At 34.6% G+C, this 18,526-nt stretch overlaps 1 protein-coding gene across 1 annotated transcript in view; it reads left to right on the plus strand.

Annotated features, from left to right (window-relative positions):
- LOC150100763 (QRFP-like peptide receptor) overlaps positions 1-4,513 on the plus strand; it is a 39,212-nt gene extending 34,699 nt beyond the window's left edge. The window contains exons 4-7 of the mRNA XM_090401606.1: positions 71-194; positions 351-556; positions 941-1,061; positions 3,844-4,513. Of these exons, the coding sequence (XP_090257732.1) occupies positions 71-194; positions 351-556; positions 941-1,061; positions 3,844-4,176 (784 nt within the window). The 3' untranslated portion in view covers positions 4,177-4,513. The remainder of the gene's footprint in view (positions 1-70; positions 195-350; positions 557-940; positions 1,062-3,843) is intronic.
- Positions 4,514-18,526: the final 14,013 nt, after the last annotated feature.

Consider the following 18,526-nt stretch of genomic DNA (forward strand, 5'->3'; position numbering starts at 1 on the left):
AATCTTATATTTTAGATTTCACATTTAGATATTCTGGAATACATTACATATTCAAGTCTTTCTTTTTCAGATATTATGCCATTATTCATCCGGTAAAATCGCGTTATCTGTGTACTGTAAGCCAAGCTCGAAGGGTAATAATTGCCATTTGGAGTGTTTCCCTTATAGCTTCGGTACCAATTGTGTTTACGCAGGTAAATACCATCTTTTATTTTTATGTACGTTAGTTTTATATACGTTTGCCATTACTCTAAAAAAAAGTAATCATAATTCCAAAGAAACTGCAGTAACAATTAATCCTAATATGATCATAAAAATAGTAACTGTGTTGTATTTCTTATATTTTTTAGATCCACTTAGAAGTTGGGGTGAAGTACACGGGATATTGGTGCGTTAGAAACTGGTTTCAACCAGTCTTGTGGAAGGTCTACGAAGTTTATATGCTAGTATTAGTACTATTAGCGCCCTCTGTTGTGATGGCCTATACGTACACTCGTATTTGCCACCAACTATGGATTGTGGTAAAGGAAAGAGCCAACATGACGTCAGGAGAAATGTAAGTGGGTTTTGTTTGTGTTTATTGAATGCGCATGTTAAATAGCAATACATCTGCTATACATGCTTATAAAATAAGTAAATAGCACAACCTGATTGGGTTCTACAGTTGATGATGACCGCTGTACAATTCATAAGCAGGTTCTACGGTGATAATTGGAGAAAAAAGAATGCAAAATACTTGAAATGATTTGTTATTAATCATAATATGATCATGATATTTATGATCAAGATATTTATGAAAATAATAATTTCATCATAAATATCTGGTTTTCCTAAATTGTGTAATTTTCTCTATTTAATGCTTTTTAAAATTTTTTAAATTTCTTTTCTTTTTTCTTTTTTTTTTAATTAACCTTTCGTAATAACGACTTTTTTTCCCTAGGCCCGGAACAGAGATTGCCTTGAAGGAATCTCATCCCAAGAATCAACATTCCACTCATCACCTACCGAAGTCGAAAATGTGTGCGCAGAAGGTGGAGAGTGACAACGCTACTGTGAAACAGGTCAGCCTCATTCTAGGGGTGAAAAAAAAAAAAAGGTTAACGGGAACGTGTAGGGTGAGAGAGCATCAGCGACATATGGATTAGATTCTGTTTCGATTTTGAGCATTAAAGTTTCCAAGCACGCAAATATAATAACAGTTTGTGTTTAGTGCAGTGTTCGCTTTCATAAATACGGAATGAGTGAAGAGTGGAATTAGATTAACGGATTTATTTATTATTTATAATGGACCGAACATGTTCTGTTAAGAATTATCATCTGTCCTTCGTATTATTGTAGAAACTAGTTCTTGAAGTGGGGCTCAGTTAATCTTCATGTACACATCGAATCTTACAATTGAATCAATACATTTTGACATTCTCATCTTAGGTTAAGACACCAGTATGTGTACGAGTAACGCATGTTAACGCATTAAATAGGGAGTGACCAATTAAAGGAAAATTTGAATTCTGATATCGCATATTACATTTAGATCTTTTTTTAGAACTGACGCCCAGATAACCAGTAAGCCTTTCATCACTGACCGAATGAGTATCAGCATATGTATTTTTGGAGAGCATACCTCGAATTTCACTGGAGATAAAAACCCTTTGTCTTAGTCCGAGACAGCTAACTCAGCTTCACTTGAGAAGGCCTACTTGGCTTCTTGAAGGGTTTGTGTAGGTGTTCTGATCCCAAGATTGCTTGTCGTATCGTTCGTTTAACTTCGCCAGGTGGCTAAGAAGCACTAAACAGCTATGAAACACTGCTACAGTTTTAAATCTTTAAAAAAAAAAAAACAGGTAATTGCTGTTCACCGTATTCATTTTAGTTGTGTCATCTGTCCTATCAACTCTAGATGATGAACATCATCTTGAGTTGATAAGACATAGCCTTCTCATCTACGTGCAAGATGTGTAAAGAAGAGAGAGAGAGAGAGAGAGAGAGAACTAATCTTAGAAAATGACGGTTCGCTGAAACTGTGAGGAGAAACTGATAAAACTAAAACAGGTAGTGTCCACAGATTTAGAGATCAAGAAAGCATAATACGGTATGCAAGTTCTTTGTCCCATACCGGTAAACATTCCAGTGTTGATCAGCACTCGCAGATAAATGAGTCAATCAGCACTGAGACTAATGTTGATATGTCTATTGGTTACTTATCTAGTGTGATCATCGATTTAAAGAAAGAAGCAAAGCGAACTGAAAAAGAAATTACTGCGAAACACACATTTGCCAAAATAGATGAGTTCCTATTTATTATTATTGAACTAACTGCAAAAAATCAAAGAACTAAAATACAAAACTCAGAACGGGAAAAATTCCAATTTTCAGTACGAGTTTTAGTTTCAGTTATGAACTTAATTAATTAAATTTTCTGTGATTTCAGTCAACAAGCAATACACAGAAATTACAAATAGTAGACATCCTTCGGGATTTCATGAAAACGAGTTTGGGATTATTCAAAAGATCTCACAAAAAACTGGAATTTGATATTAGTAATAAGGATATCGAATCTGGACACCCACCATAATGCACAAAAAACAAGCCAAAGCACGTTATTGCTAAATTTTCATCCAAGGCGACAAGAGACAGATGGCTGAAAGGTCACAAAAATATACGTAAAATAGTCAAACTGGGATATCACAGATCAGTTTAAAGATGATAAAATATACTTTAACTAATATTTGACAGTAAATATGCGATATCTACTATGCCGAGAAGAAATATAACCATAAAAACTCTATAAATATCTCTGGATTAAGGACGTAAGTTCTTGCACACATGGCGGATGAGGTGAAGACCTCGAAAATGTTTAAGACTAATGAAAGAAATATCTAATTATCTGACAATATGGATATTGCAAACACGGATATTTCTGAAAATATTCTCTATAAATGTAGTTTGCGATTATTAAAATAATTAGAAACTGACTTATATTTGGAAGAGTTTAAAAAATATGATCGGGCTAAGGATTATATATCTTCAACAGTGTTAATCATAACAATTGTACAATAATAAAAACCGCAGAGAATGTCTACATATACTTAAAGAATTTCAGTCATTACATAACTGCTATTTGGAGATCTCGGACTCATCTTATGACTTCACACAAGAACCAAATAGCATCCAAATGACATCAGTTATGATAATGTTATTTTAATTGGCGACTTGTTTTGCTAGGAGACAGACTTTGTTCTCTGGATTAAATAGATTTATTAGCTATGCAAGGGATGGAGCAGTATGAAATATTCCGACAACAGAATTCAATGATTGCGCTTCATGTCTGGATTTCATTCGTTAGGAGATGAAGTACAAACAAAATCCAGGCAGAAGTGTTAAATCAAAATAACAGATCATTGTTCAAATATCATCAAAATTCACTTGCAATCAGCATTCAAAGACACAAAACATGACAGGGACTGGTATTCCATATTACAGCGAACTAAAACATACGCACCACTTCCTAGAAGCAGATAAAATCTGAAAGCAAGTTGACGATGCTTACTGCAAATGCATGATGTTAAATACTGCAATAGAACACTCAACTGGCGTTCTCCAAGATCAAAGTGACGAGTCCTCGGATAACAAGACATTAAACACTGTATGAAACCTAGAACAAGAAGTAAAAAAATATGACGCATTTTTTTAAATGCAAAAAAAAAAAAAAAAAAAAATGCAGAGGGGAAAAGCGAAAAAAAAATTTTTCGTGGAGTGAAGTTTATTAAATTTCACATAGTATTGATTCATGCGTGAGTAGGGATTTATGTGTGTTATTAATGCATTTGTTTTGTTGTTCAACAGGTTATCAAGATGTTGGTGGCTGTCGTGTTGTTGTTCATCGGCTGCTGGGCTCCCATCCTTATTACGAACGTCCTTACGGCCTTCGGATACCTGCACGAGCTAAACTACGGCTACCTGAAACCGATGAGAACGGCTTTCCATCTGATGTCGTACTTCAACAGTTGCATCAATCCCTGTCTGTATGGCTTCATGTCCCAAAACTTCCGTAACAGCTTTCGCACCGCACTTAGAACCTGTCTGTGTGTTGGTAGACAGCGAATCCAAGGACAAACCTCCCTAAGTCGCACTCGCACCACTTCGATCAGCTACGCCAGGTCTACGTTTGTCACTTGATCGTGGACGCAAAAGAGGAGGAATACGGAATGTATTCCAAGTGCTTTACGGTAAACATCACGGCACACGAGTTGACTGACGTAAACATATCAGTGTCGTTACCGTGACTAGTGCAGTTGCTATGAAGTATTTGTGTCGTAAGATGTAGGGTGATAATTCTAGAATATTATCTAAGCCATCTATCTCTCTAAGAGATTCCAATGATCCAAGACAACTCTCACAGAAACTTCAGAAGGAAGGTTTTCGTTAAAAAAAAAAAGTATTATTTTATGTGTGTCATCTGACATCATATATGGCATCACCTTAACTGTGTTGTTTCATAGCTGCACATCTGCTATAAAATAAAGGCCATGAATATCGTTTGGTATGCGTGACCTGTGTAAAATATATTCTGTTTTAATTTATGTTAATGTATCCAATCCTTTAATATAACTTACAGGCCTGAAAAGTTTGTTTTATTTCGTCTTTATACATCACATTAATGTAAATTCTCCATTTGTGTGGTATTTTAAATTGAGGATCTGTCAGCTCGTAAGCCTAAATCACTTACTCTATGCAATACGAATAAACTTGATATCAGCGCCACGTTGAGATACGTTATCTAATTTCAATAATATTTTTAATTCCCACAATAACACTTCAATTTCACGATAAATAATAAATAATTTTATTATTTATCGTGAAATTGAAGTGTTTTTAACGATACTTGTGGCATAATGATTAGAAATATATACGCGTTAGCACAAGAATAATGTTTAATTTGCAAATATTTCGGTCTGAATATTACAGACTATCTTCTGTGGCTACATAGGAATAGTTTTAAAAAACAAAGTGGAATACGAACAATTGATCAGTCATACATAGAACGAGCCGCGTGATGTCATATCGCTAAGTATTAGAAGAGTAAACATTTTTAAAATATAATTAAAGATATTAATTCAGAAATTCATATAATGATCTTAAATAACATTAGACTGATAAAAAAAAAGTTAATATGTTATCCTGATTAAACTTTCCCAAATTTTTGATATAGATATACAGTCATTACGATTCAAGTTAGGACGTTGAAGTAAGGCCTCTACACTTTCTTTAAATAAACGTTCAAATTTGTAGCGACATCTGTGTAGGAGGAGAGTCTTGGACCAAAGGATGGTGTGGTTTGTTTCTAATCCATGCTGAGCTAATCCAGATTTCTCAGGTTTGTTGTGTTGAATTGATGACTGATGCTCATGAATTCTTTTTTCTATGGAACGTCCAGTTTGTCCAAAGTCTAAAGATAAACGCTCAACCTTATCTCTACCTGGTGTATATCAAGTTCCTTGTAATTGTAATCTTTCTTACTTTGGACAAACTGGACGTTCCATAGAAAAAAGAATTCATGAGCATCAGTCATCAATTCAACACAACAAACCTGAGAAATCTGGATTAGCTCAGCATGGATTAGAAACAAACCACACCATCCTTTGGTCCAAGACTCTCCTCCTACACAGATGTCGCTACAAATTTGAACGTTTATTTAAAGAAAGTGTGGAGACCTTACTTCAACGTCCTAACTTGAATCGTAATGACTGTATATCTATATCAAAAATTTGGGAAAGTTTAATCAGGATAACACATTAACTTTTTTTTTTATCAGTCTAATGTTATTTAAGATCATTATATGAATTTCTGAATTAATATCTTTAATTATATTTTAAAAATGTTTACTCTTCTAATACTTAGCGATATGACATCACGCGGCTCGTTCTATGTATGACTGATCAATTGTTCGTATTCCACTTTGTTTTTTAAAAACTATTCCTATGTAGCCACTGAAGATGGTCTGTAATATTCAGACCGAAATATTTGGCAAATTAAACATTATTCTTGTGCAAACGTGTATATATTTCTAAATAATAAATACGTTTAGTCTCAGTAGCTGAAACTAAACGCATTGTTTACCACATACTGCATATGTTTTCGAATATACCGGACTAAAACTAGGCAAACAAATGCACTAAAGTTAAAATAACATTCCAAATTGACGTGCATGGTAAACAGCTTTTGAAATTAAAAAAAAAATAACCAAGAAAACGCACGAAGTTTGAATCTTTCATCCATTTCCTAACACATAATTGTAGCAGAAACTAGTCCGTGCGGTTAGTCTAGTGGTTATGCGCTTCGCAACCATGTGCCTGGGGAAGGAGTGTCCTAGGTTCGATTCCCGTCGACAACGCGAGGAGCTGAAGGATCTTCCTTAGCCATAGCCAAGTTAGCGGGTCTTGGGCGTGGACAGCAGGGTTTTTTCCACCAGTTTATCTGGGGTTTTTCATCCCGCAAGCAGGCAAACCGGTCCGAGGACATACACGGATTTCAGTCAGGAATACTGACCTAGCCATAAGTCTGATCGCTATGCCGGTTCTGGAGCCGGGATAAAATTTAGGGAGGACTTAGATGGTGCCGTTCCTCCCCGTAAAGGGGACTCACGGACGTGTATCATCACACGGAAAGGAAGAGAAGAAGCAGAAACTTTCCAGTGTTGTCCATGAGACCAATGAAAAGCTTAAGTTAAATCATCAGCACAAGATCTATAAACATTCGCTCAATGTGTTATCTACGAATTTCCAAACCATTTCAGTAATGAAGTCGAAGTGAGAAAATTCCGGAAGAAGCTAATCCATCGCTTGGATGCTGCTGCAACAAACAGACTACTTCGGGTATTTGAGGCAGTTCGAATGACATAAAATGTGCATATAAGCATATGCGTGGGAATATCGGGTGATTATAAAATAACGTCAAGTGTTCAGAGCCCTCTAGCGAGTAATATATTGGACGAAACACACCAATATTCGGTAGACGTACACAGTGGAACATGGGGATTCGATTTAACGAAAAAAAAGTACCAAATGTCGCCAACAGGGGAAATTTTGGCGCTGTTTACCGAGTCAAATGCATTAATTTGCATTATCGCGTTTCTTTTGAGCGATCATACAACAAAAGGAAAGCCTGTGAGATTTCTTATCATTCGTAGACGAACTGCTTTTCGATGCCTCTTACCTTACGTGAGCGTGCTTTGTTAGTCAAACGTCTACCGAATATCGTTGTGTTTCGTCCAATACATTACTCGCTAGAGGGCTCTGAACACGACGTTATTTTATAATCACCCGGTATATCACATCATTATCAACCAGTGTCCGTTGCTATGTTTTTATTATTATTTATTTATCTATTTGTTATTATTTTTTATTTGAAGCAAGTGACGTATTTTCTTCCTATTACGACATTTAAGGTATGTTTAACGCCCCCCCCCCCCACCTCCCTCTTTCCGTTCTGATTTTGAAACAGTTTAAGTTATGATTTAATAGGCGCCTTCTATTGGTGAAAAAGCGAAATATCACAGATTTTTTTTTCTGCTGCTGATATCCTTTTATCTGTTTCTACGAATACTATAATTGCACTCACTTGAGGACAGTTTCATAGCAAATATACCTGTACCTGCCATAAATAGATGCTTTTGTCCCCGGAAAACATTAATTCCTCTTCCTCATCAGTTGCCCAGAAAACACGATTATGCACCCGCTCTAAAAAGCTATTTAATTTTTAATTTTTATTACGAGATCATTTCGTCAAAGTATATATTAATAAGTATTAATGCATAAAATAATAAAAAAAACATTATTTTATCATTTTTTATGTTATATAATTTTGCGACTGTTACTTCCCAACGCCTGGTGTGAAATGTACCCATAGCCCTTCCTACAGAAAGTTTTTTCATCTTCCTTAATTGATTGATTACCAAGGGTCGCTGTAAATTATACTTCTTATCTGTAGATCTGTACTTGTTTTTAAGCAGGATATTGGGGGGGGGGGGCTTTAGAGCACACTAACTGCTCGTTAAGAATATCCAGTTAAAAGTCAATCTTACAACACTTTATATATATATATATATATATATATATATATATATATATATATATATATATATATATATATATATATATATATATATATATATACACCTTGTCTGAGAGACAGGACAAGTAGATGCAGGTCAGTAAGTAGATGCATATCCAGGGTCAGTAAGACAAACCAAGTAGGGATTAAATGAATGAGTAGTGATATATAGCAAGAGAGTTAAAAAAACATTGTGTTGGGAATGTAAAGAAAAAGGTAATTATCAAGCTCATGACCTCCTTCCAAAAAGAAACTGAACTTTTTCGAAAATAGAAGACACTATTGACACCACCTGTTGTATCTTTTTGTTGTCGAAAGCGGCACCCTTCATTAGTGTTGTGTCAACTGTTTATGACATTGTTTCATTAGAAGCCGAGTTATAGTGCCAAGAGTGACGGTGTGTTTTGACGAACGGTCGGAAAATGAGTTTCAAACAGAGAGCTGAGATTGACTTTTGTGTTAAACTTGGTAAAAGTTTTACCGAAACGCATCAAATGCTTCAAAAAGCATACGGTGATTAATGCTTATCCGTTACTCAAGTTTATCAGTGGTTTAAGCGATTTCAAAGTAGTCGTGAGACGCTTGAGGCCGACAAAAAGCCGGGCCGTCCATAAACTGGACTGAGCGAAGTTAACATCCAAAAAGTGCGTGATTTCATCAAAGAAAACCTGAAATCGTCCGTGATATTTGAAAGATTCCAAAATCAACTGTGCACAACATTTTGGCCGAGAGTTTGGACCTTCGTAAATTTAATTCGCGATTTTTCTCCACAAGTTGATCGACGACCAAACAATGTATCGAATTGAACACTGCAAGGACCTCATTAAAGCCGATCGTAAGGACTCGAACTTCCTTGAAACGATCGTGACGAAACGTGGTGTTTTGAGTATGATCCCGGAACAAAGCGCCAGAGTGCTGAGTGGAGACTACCAGTAAAGGGGCATCCGAAAAAAAGTCGCTTGGAGAAGTCAAAAGTAAAGACAATGCTGATTTGTTTCTACGATTCCAAGGACATTATCCACAAAGAATTCGTTCCGCTTGCCTAAACGGTCAATGGTAAGTTTTATCTCGAAGTTCTGAAGCGACTGATAGCGAGAATTCGTTGCGTACGGCATGAATATCGTGACGACCGACCGTTCGTCAAAACACACTGTCACTCATGGCACTATAACTCGGCTTCTAATGAAACAAATGTCATAAACAGTTGACACGACACTGAAGGTTGCCGCTTTCGACAACAGGTGGTGCCACTAGTGTCTTCTATTTTCGAAAAAGTTCGGTTTTCTTTTGGACAGAGGGTGTATTATTTTATAAAAAAAGAAGCTCTCAAAGAAACGATGTAATAATTAGGCACTCGTTCCAAATGCCTTTTCTCAGAAAGAACCTACCCTTCACTGCCTGTCACAATAACCTGGACTGTGTTGCAACTCTTCTCACTGGAGGATACCAAAACGTCTGATAGTGCAGATCGAAGAAAAGAGATACACGGCCTAATTCTAAAGAAACGGGTATAATATTAAAAATAAATTGGAAAGTAAATAACGGCGCCAACAACTTTTACGCAAAACTCGCTGCTCATATTAAATTTCCTTTCACTTGAATGGTTATGTAAATAGCCAGAATAGCGAAGAAGAAGTGAGTAAGCGAAAACTTGATTCTCATTTCCATTAGAATCGTATTCACTGGTAGCAGGCGTCAACAGAGCTTGCGGACAAGTAGTTGTAGAGTTTCTATTTCTGAATAGACGCTTGCTTTGGTATTAAATTGGGTGTATCATTCTCTCTTTCACTGTGTGTGTGTGGGGGGGGGACCATTCCCAAATAACAATCAATTAATTCTTTGACTGAACCTACTACTTTTACTGATTGAAATGCTTGTAATGTTTGTAAACAATAACAAATGCTAAATATTTTTAATAACACGCATTAAGTTGGGTCAATTCCTCTGTGAATATAAGAAAATGCACGCAATATTTTTAATTCAACAGTTTTTAAAACTCCTGAAGGAATATTAAAATACTGAAAAAACGAATATACAATTATTATTCTTAATTATTCTTAATAATAATTTGATATTCGTGTAATTAGCAATCTTATTGTTAACTAATTCGTTAAATTTATTATAACTCAGTGCATTTATTGCAGTCATGTTACGGCAACGTGTAAAGCTTAAAATCTAAACTGGCATTTATCCGCCGATTCGCTTGACAGTTTGTAAGATAACTGTTGGCAAGTCAGCTGATGACTGGAAAAAAAAGCCGATTTTAAAGATAATCTTTTTATCTTAATACTCAGGACAGACTAATCTTATAAATGTTACCTGAGTTCAGAGCTCTCCAATGATGGTCAGCTAGTAAGAAGAAAAGACAAACTCCTATTAATATCAAAGAAAGTAAATTTCGAACTAGAGAAATCATCTTGAAGATAATTCAATTGCCTAAGTTGACAAGAAAGTAAAAAACAAAATGGGGAAAAAAACTGTCACGAGGTGAAAAGGATCATGGTAATCGATGGGTAATTTATAAAATTCTGTAATTATTTCTGATTTTTCCTTGGCCTGCTTTTCGGAACAAATACGAGGGCAATAATGACAATTACGGACTAAATCCCACGCACTCATTTCCGCGGTCAAGGGCATTTAATCAGTCCTTGACCACGGAAATCAGCAATTGGGCAACCTTCTAAATGTTTAATGCCTAGAGTTTTTCTTGTTCGCAATAAGGTAGGTGGTATACTTGAAATTCGCAAACATTATGATGTTTCTGTTTTCTTTGCGTGTGTCTTCAAGCAGGATATGACCTTAAAAATTTTAAGATGCTTTCTACAGGACAGTCAGTGACTACTAGAAAACGAAAGGCTAATTGAAGTTTTCTAGTAGTCACTGACTGTCCTGTATAGTGCGTGAGATCCATAATGTGCAGTAGAAACATAAGATGGTGAGGCTATCATCTCTCTTATCTCGCAGTTAGTATCCTATGCCTGTAGATGTTGTGTTACCTGTTTTGAGCGACGAAGAACATGAGTTTCCTGTTCTTCGTCGAAAAATCCTTTACCATCGTATGAAACCTACTCACCATTTGATTGAAAACACCTGGGATTCAAACTCCGTTCTTTACATTCAAAAAGCTCTTTTTGTACTACCAGCTGATCGACGCCTGCTCAGTCGCTGATTATAAGTACTGTACTTTTCTTTTAAACTACTTTGTCTTTCACACAGACATGCTCGTTTTTCCTTTAGCAGGAAACTCAGGTATTTTACCCACATGTCAGAAAAATTAATCATAGAACACGCATCATTTTATTACTATCATCATCATCATCATCATCTGCAATCCACCAGGTATCATTAATCTGTCCAGGGTGACAAATGGCATGAATTTCACGAATTATCTAAATTCATATTTATACTTGGATGTACAAGTAAATAGCTATCAAATGTGTTGAATGTCAGCTTTATGTTTTGAAAAGGGGGGGGGGAGTGATCACAGCACTTAGATGAAATTCAACCGCACTTCCACAGCCTGAGAACGACTAAGCATTTTTTCAGCATTGAGTTAGTCTTGGTGCTGGAAAAAATAGCGTAATAAATGATGTCATCAGCATACTCTGCATTACTAGAAAATCAAAGAATTTGTGCAAGAGCTGAAGATTAACGCTATTGAAATTTAACAGTTACTTCTGAAAACTTTGTCCTCAATTTAATAAATGGAATCTTAATTAATTTTAATAGAGAAATATATAAAAAAAGCATTAATAATAATGTAAAATACAAAGATAGGCCAAAAACAAAGGTGGAGTAAAAAAACTAAAATTCATTATTCTTTTATGAATGGTGAATTTTAGATTTTAGAATAAAATCAGAAACATTTACTTAATTAAAAAATATAGACTGATATCGATACGAGAATACAAAGAAAACAAGTGATCTACGGGCACCACCTTTTGATTCTGGATATTTCTTTTCTCAAATGAACACCAGGCTTAAAAAAAATGCATATAGTCATGACTTTTAAATTAATCTTTTTAATCCCTTATTAAAACGACATATGCAGATGATCCTTTATAAACTGAAATAAATAAAAGCTACTTGGCAACAAAGTCCGGTGCCATCATTTTTCAACCAAGCTGAGAAGTTTGAACATGGATAGTCGGACAGTTTGGTTCTGATGATTTCCAGTTAGGTTAGTTTTGTTTTGTAGTGAATTTTTTTAAAGTCTTATAACACAAAATAATGCACTTTACATTTTACCCACATGTTATGTAATAACATGTGGGTAAATGACAATTTACCCACATTAACATGTGGGTAAATTGCCATTTACCCACAAAACGAAAACTGTTACGTGATGTGCGATGATAGAGCCTACTTAGCTCAGATGGAAAGACCTGGGTTCAAACCCGTGGTTCGAACCCAGGTCTTTCCATTTATCAGGGCTTTTCAACTGAAGATACGTTAGTTCATTTCAAACGGAGGTGGCAGATTTTTTCTTCATGAGAACTCAGATTTTTTTGTTCCGCAACCGGTAGAACACACGCAATTTACAGACAAACTCGAGAATGAGGTCTCCTGGAGTTAGGGTTAGAAATCGTGTGTACTTAAGTGCTTTTTAGGGCCACTGATGATGATGATGATGTGTCCGAGGATGAGATCATATGAAGAAGATAATCATGTAAGGATATGGAAAATATGCTCTTCCGTTTTAGATTTTCATCTTATGATTTATTATGATTTATTATACTAATACACGAAGAACAGTTTTTGATGAATTTCCATACACTTTTATTCTGATTTGAGAACTAAATAGCGATTCACAGATAATCACTGAGTTCGTTGTAGGACCAGATATTGCTGCATACTTGCAATAAAAACTCTTTCATTTCGTTGTTCTTCTTCATCTTTCGCAAAGGTCTTAAACCTGTTACGACAAAATTTATTGCAATCCATCTTTCTACCGTCTTCGTGGTCTTACAACTGGTTTTTAAGCACTTGCTTTCCATTTTTATATTCGTCTAATTATTCTTTCTTTTTTACATTCTGTTCACCGAAACATTAAAAACATAAATAATATTTGTTTTCTAGAAAAGAAGCTTCCAAAACAGTAAGAACTTGGGAAATGACATACAAATTTATGATTTTATATAACAAGTAACACACCTTTTAACCTATGCTGTTCTGTAAAAATCATTGCTATTCATAAGTCCAGATAGTGCCATAATACATTCGTATTTATGCAAAAATAAACAGGCCATGAGTTTAGCGGATACATATTCATGAGTATCAGTGAAAAACTTATCTCTTTCATTATTTATTGATATATATTCGAGCATCGTTAATGTCTGGATGTAAGTAAAATGCCATTTTATATGGAAGTTGTAGTTACAACCAGTAAAACAGATATGGTCTTTATAAGAAATATTGGAAAGCCATACGTTCCTTACGGTATAAACAAATATTTCTACTTGGTACATTCTACTCGATCTGTCTACTCTTCCAAAACTGTGCCATCTCTAACATATGAGATCGTGCTGGAAGAGGGCAGACAAAGTTATTGAGAATTAAACCGTGAAATATATCTATTCCCTAAAACCACTGGGGATTGATAGCGAACATTCAGAACTCATATAAAACTTTTCAAATATTGCAACTCTTGCCTAAAGGAGAGGAGACAGCGACAGGATCGGCGAAAGTTAAACACGTGGTCGAGAATATACAAACTTTGCTAACCATACCAGGTGGTTCTGTCTGTGTCAATCTTCGTCAACTGAACCGTACATACTCAAACGGAAGTACAAACAACACCTAAAGTATACCCGTCTCTTGCAATATTTACAGTATCGTCAGGGATTTACTTACCGTCAGCAGGGAATTGCAAGACGGACTTTGAGGAAGACACTTTTATGGAAAAAAAAAAAATCACAACTGACTTTTCTGGGTCCTCAAGGAAAACTAGAAGGATACGTGACCAGGAAGTTATTATTCTGCTCCGATGGCAAAAAATGTTTAAATCGGAGTATTTCTATATTTGATATTTTTAAGACCGCAAAGAGAGAGAGAGAGAGAATTTTTAAAGTTTTATTACTTTTGTTCTACGTAAGATTAACGAATATAATATTTTGGATTCAAACATTAGCAAACGACCATGCAAAGAATTTAAAAAATATATTTTGAAACAGTAGAATAAATAAATAAATAAATAAATTAATAATAATAATAATAATAATAATAATGATGATGATGATGATAATTAATTAATAATAAATATTTTCAAACAGTAGAATAAATTAATACATAGATCAGTCAAAAGTTCGTATTGCGCATTTTGACGAACATAATCATAAATAAAAACTATTTCACTTCCTCTGTCGGAGGATAACAAGAACTAAAAATATTCATTTTTAGAATTCTCTTTTTCGTTAAATGCAAATCATATGAAAAGAATGTAAGTCGATTAAAATATTTTAAATATTGGACACCGAAATTACAAAATATAAAAGAAGAAAAGGAGTAATTAGAACTGTAATTGTAAAAAATACAATCAATATTTAACTCCTTTTCATATTTTAATAATAATTTCTATGACTGAAGTATTCGTGTAACAGATGTATCTTAAAGTGCTAATTAAATAGACTTGATCTTCGTTGATTTTCATATTATTGGGATCACACTGAATAGTAGGTGGAGAAATTCTTCACATTATTTCTATCGAAAAGAGATTAAAAAGGCTACATACTCTTTGATTAAATGTTTGTTTTATCAAATACATTGGCCATCACGTTAAACAAGTAGTTCTATAAAGTCCTACGTGTTTATTCCTAAATTTTTACCTTGGCATCAGTCCTAGAGGGAAACCCTGTTGCGGTAGTTATATAAATGCAAATGATCACAAATAAACATTCAGTTCAACAGTTGAGAATAGGACAAATATAAGCACCGGAGATTTTGGTTGAGTATTCTAATATTAATCGGAATTCGTCAGAAACGGGAAGTAAAAATCTTCAGAGAATTGCCTTGGGAAAGGAAAAACCAACTTGGGAAAGCGAAAAACATCTCGTAAATGTTAAAATAATGCATTTTAAACTCTTATTTAACAATGCACGTGCGTGCGTGCGTGAAAAAATAGATAAACTTTGATGAAATTTGATATTCGAAAAATCTTTTTTAAACATCTGTGGATTTGTTTTAAACTGTACAGTATAGAGCATAGACTTTGAGTAAAATGATTATAAATGACACGAAAATAAACACTTTACCTCTGAGATGGTTGATGGACAATGAATTTCGTGAATGTATAACTGAATAATGCCACTCTTGTAGAGAGATGTTATCCATTCGGAATTCAAAAAGTTTGGGAGACTCGTAGGTATTACCATCAATTCCACCTATTTTTGACATATTTTAAATGATGATTTAATTAATTAATTAACATGCTTTAATTTATTATAATAATGAAACGAATGTTTAATGAAAGTTATGAAAATCATAATTTTTGGATGTTTGAGTTAGAGGAAGGGACATTTCAGTTTATAATATTCTATTATAGTTTTTATATTATCTTCGTAGTTTTATATTAAAATTTGATGTTAGTATCTCTCTTCATTATGTTTTATCATCTTGGTTTTATTTTTCACATAGTTTTTCTTTATTTATGAATGTTATAATGGATTAAATAATCGCTTTAAATACAGGATAATAAAAGTTCACATTTTAAAAGGCTATAACTGGGTAACTACCCAGCGGAAATTTAATATTAAATATGATGATAATGATGTGCGCGACAATGTTTTGTGCAAAAAACAACGTTAGTTCTCAAAGTTGCCCCTAGGTTGATACATGGTGCTGCAAACAAATGTCTCCAATGACGTAAGCTTTCAAAGAAGCTTCCATAAAAGCAGTTGACGTCTTTTATGGAAGACAGACAACGTCTTAAAGCCCAGAGTGTCACCATTACCGAAGGGTCGCGCCCTTCTTGTGAAGTTGTTTTACCAAAATAACAGCTGTGCCTTGGCAGCATTGCGAAAATTCAAAACATTAAAGGGATTGAAAACGGGTCCTATGACTGCAAATGGTTTAAGCAAAATCACCCGGAAATTTGAAGAGACGGTTCTTAGATGCCTGGCATACATACCTGGGAGGTCAAAAGCCTATTTCAGCACGTTGCCGACAATGGAGGACAGCATATCGAACATGTTGTGGTGTAACCATACAACGAGCCGGGTGTACCTTACGTTTTGTGACGTTTTGAATTACCCACTACGGCATTGCAGCGCCATGTATCGCCCTAGTGGCAACTTTTGGAACTAACGTTGGTTTTTGCGCAAAATAAAATTCCATTGCCGCACACATCATCATGATGAATATTCAATTGTTCCGGTGAATAGTCACCCAATTACAGCCTCTCAAAATGTGAACTTTTATAATTCCCCGTATTTTAAAGTTTTGCATTAATGCAGGATTTTCAAGTGATGATAACCGAATAATTTCTTCTTTCAAGTTATTTAAATTCATATTAGTTATAAATGCACTTTAATTTGTATTAAAAATATATATAAATAATTTTATAGAAAGAAAATTGGGATGCTATTGAACAATATTTCCAAATATGAAACTATACTGCAGGCAAGTTGAACAAATAAAAACTATGGTAACAAAATGGCCGCCAAAATTGTTTATCAGAATTTCCTAGAAGATGGCCTGTCAGCTCTTCGAGACCGACTAAACACGGAAACTATTCTCTTATATCTAATCCAACATTTTATTAAAAGTTAATAGAAAAAATGTCTAATAATTTAATAAGCTAGTTTTTAACTCTTTTATTGAAAAAAAATGCAAGAAAAAAAATTGCCCTCATTTCAAAATATATTAACACTTGATGAAGCGATTATTACACTTCTATTCTCTCTAAGCTGCAAACCGTGTAATTTTAGAAGGTTATTAAGTCAAATTCCAGTCGTTAGTAGACAGTGCATTATCTACTAACAGCTGTAAAAACAAAGTTTTCAACATCAATTACTAAAAACAACACGCCACCACTCAGTTGCTAGGCAACAGAATGAAAAAAAAAAAAACCTGCGAGTAATAATTACCCTGTCAAGTCTACTGATCTATGACCAATAAATGGCTGTCTTGCCGGTTAATCCATGAATAAATGGCCGACAACTTGCAGCGTGCCTTTGGATCCTTTGCACTGCAGGTCAGTTGCATTTAGTGGGAATGTTTCTGGTGATTACATCCTTTACTTATTAAAGAATACATCGACGTAACCGAAGATGGATCATTTTGTCAATATTACAGTTAAGGATGTATTCAGTCAAAACTCCTGTATTTCTAAATTCGAAAAGCGAGCCATTTTAGTGAAATGTTATCAACAGTTTTTGTACAGACTGCTTTTTACTAAACAGCAATTTAGTAAAAAGAAAAAAGCTGCAGTTATTAATTAATATGCATACGCATACAGCCTTTGATTTTAAAATGACTCTGTTTTTAAATTAGGATAGATGGATAGTTGATGTGAACCATTTAGTCGCCATTTAAAAAAATCCATTACTCATTCTTGCTATATTCAGAGTGTTACGTATACATCAGTGCCATCTTTTGGATGAATTAAGCATGCATTTCAGAAAAGTTGATTCGATATATATTAATATTAATTTAACGTATTTTAATTTTTATTATATCTTAAGTAATATTTTTATATTTTAACTATCAGCCAGCCAATCTCCAATCCAGCGAACTAATCTACTGTTCAGTCCCATCCGTTCCAGTTTAATAACCAGCTTGTCATGTGGTAATGTATCAAAAGCCTTTGAAAAATCTAAATATACCACTGTGTATCAACACCCTTATCCAATGCATTTATCACTTTATTCTAAAAAGTAAGCAGATTGCTAAAACACGATCTTCCGTTAACAAATCCTTGCTATCCACGAAAGAGTATTTTTCTTTTCTCAAACCAATTCCGAATCTTGGTCCTAACTAACTTCGCTAACACCTTAAACACAGCTCCAGACACACAGACTGGTCTATTATTCAAAGCTCTACTCTTATCACCTCCCACATGAAATGGAACAGTTTTACCTTCTTTCCACTGCTTCGAAACTTGACTCAGTGCAAGACTCATATTGAAAATATATGTAAAAGCTGTTGTCTCAGAAACGTTGCCTCAAAGCATGGTGAAATAGCATTAAGTCCTTTATCCTTATTTACGTCAAGTTTATTCAATTTCTCATATACCATTTACTAACAATTCCTCCTCCTTTTCCACTGCTTTCAAGTTCTGCATGATGCCACATTCATAAGAATGAAATACCTTTATAAGTAGCTCAATAAATATCTCAAATATATCCTGCCCGGTGGTTATCATTCCTCCGTTTTCATCAATCAATCCCATCCTTCCATAATCATTCTTATTTCGACTGGT

Source organism: Typopeltis vanoorti, chromosome 12 (genome assembly GCF_054136105.1).
Source record: "Typopeltis vanoorti isolate ZY-2024b chromosome 12, IOZ_Tvanoo_1.0, whole genome shotgun sequence".
NCBI classification, from domain to species: Eukaryota; Metazoa; Arthropoda; class Arachnida; order Uropygi; family Thelyphonidae; genus Typopeltis; species Typopeltis vanoorti.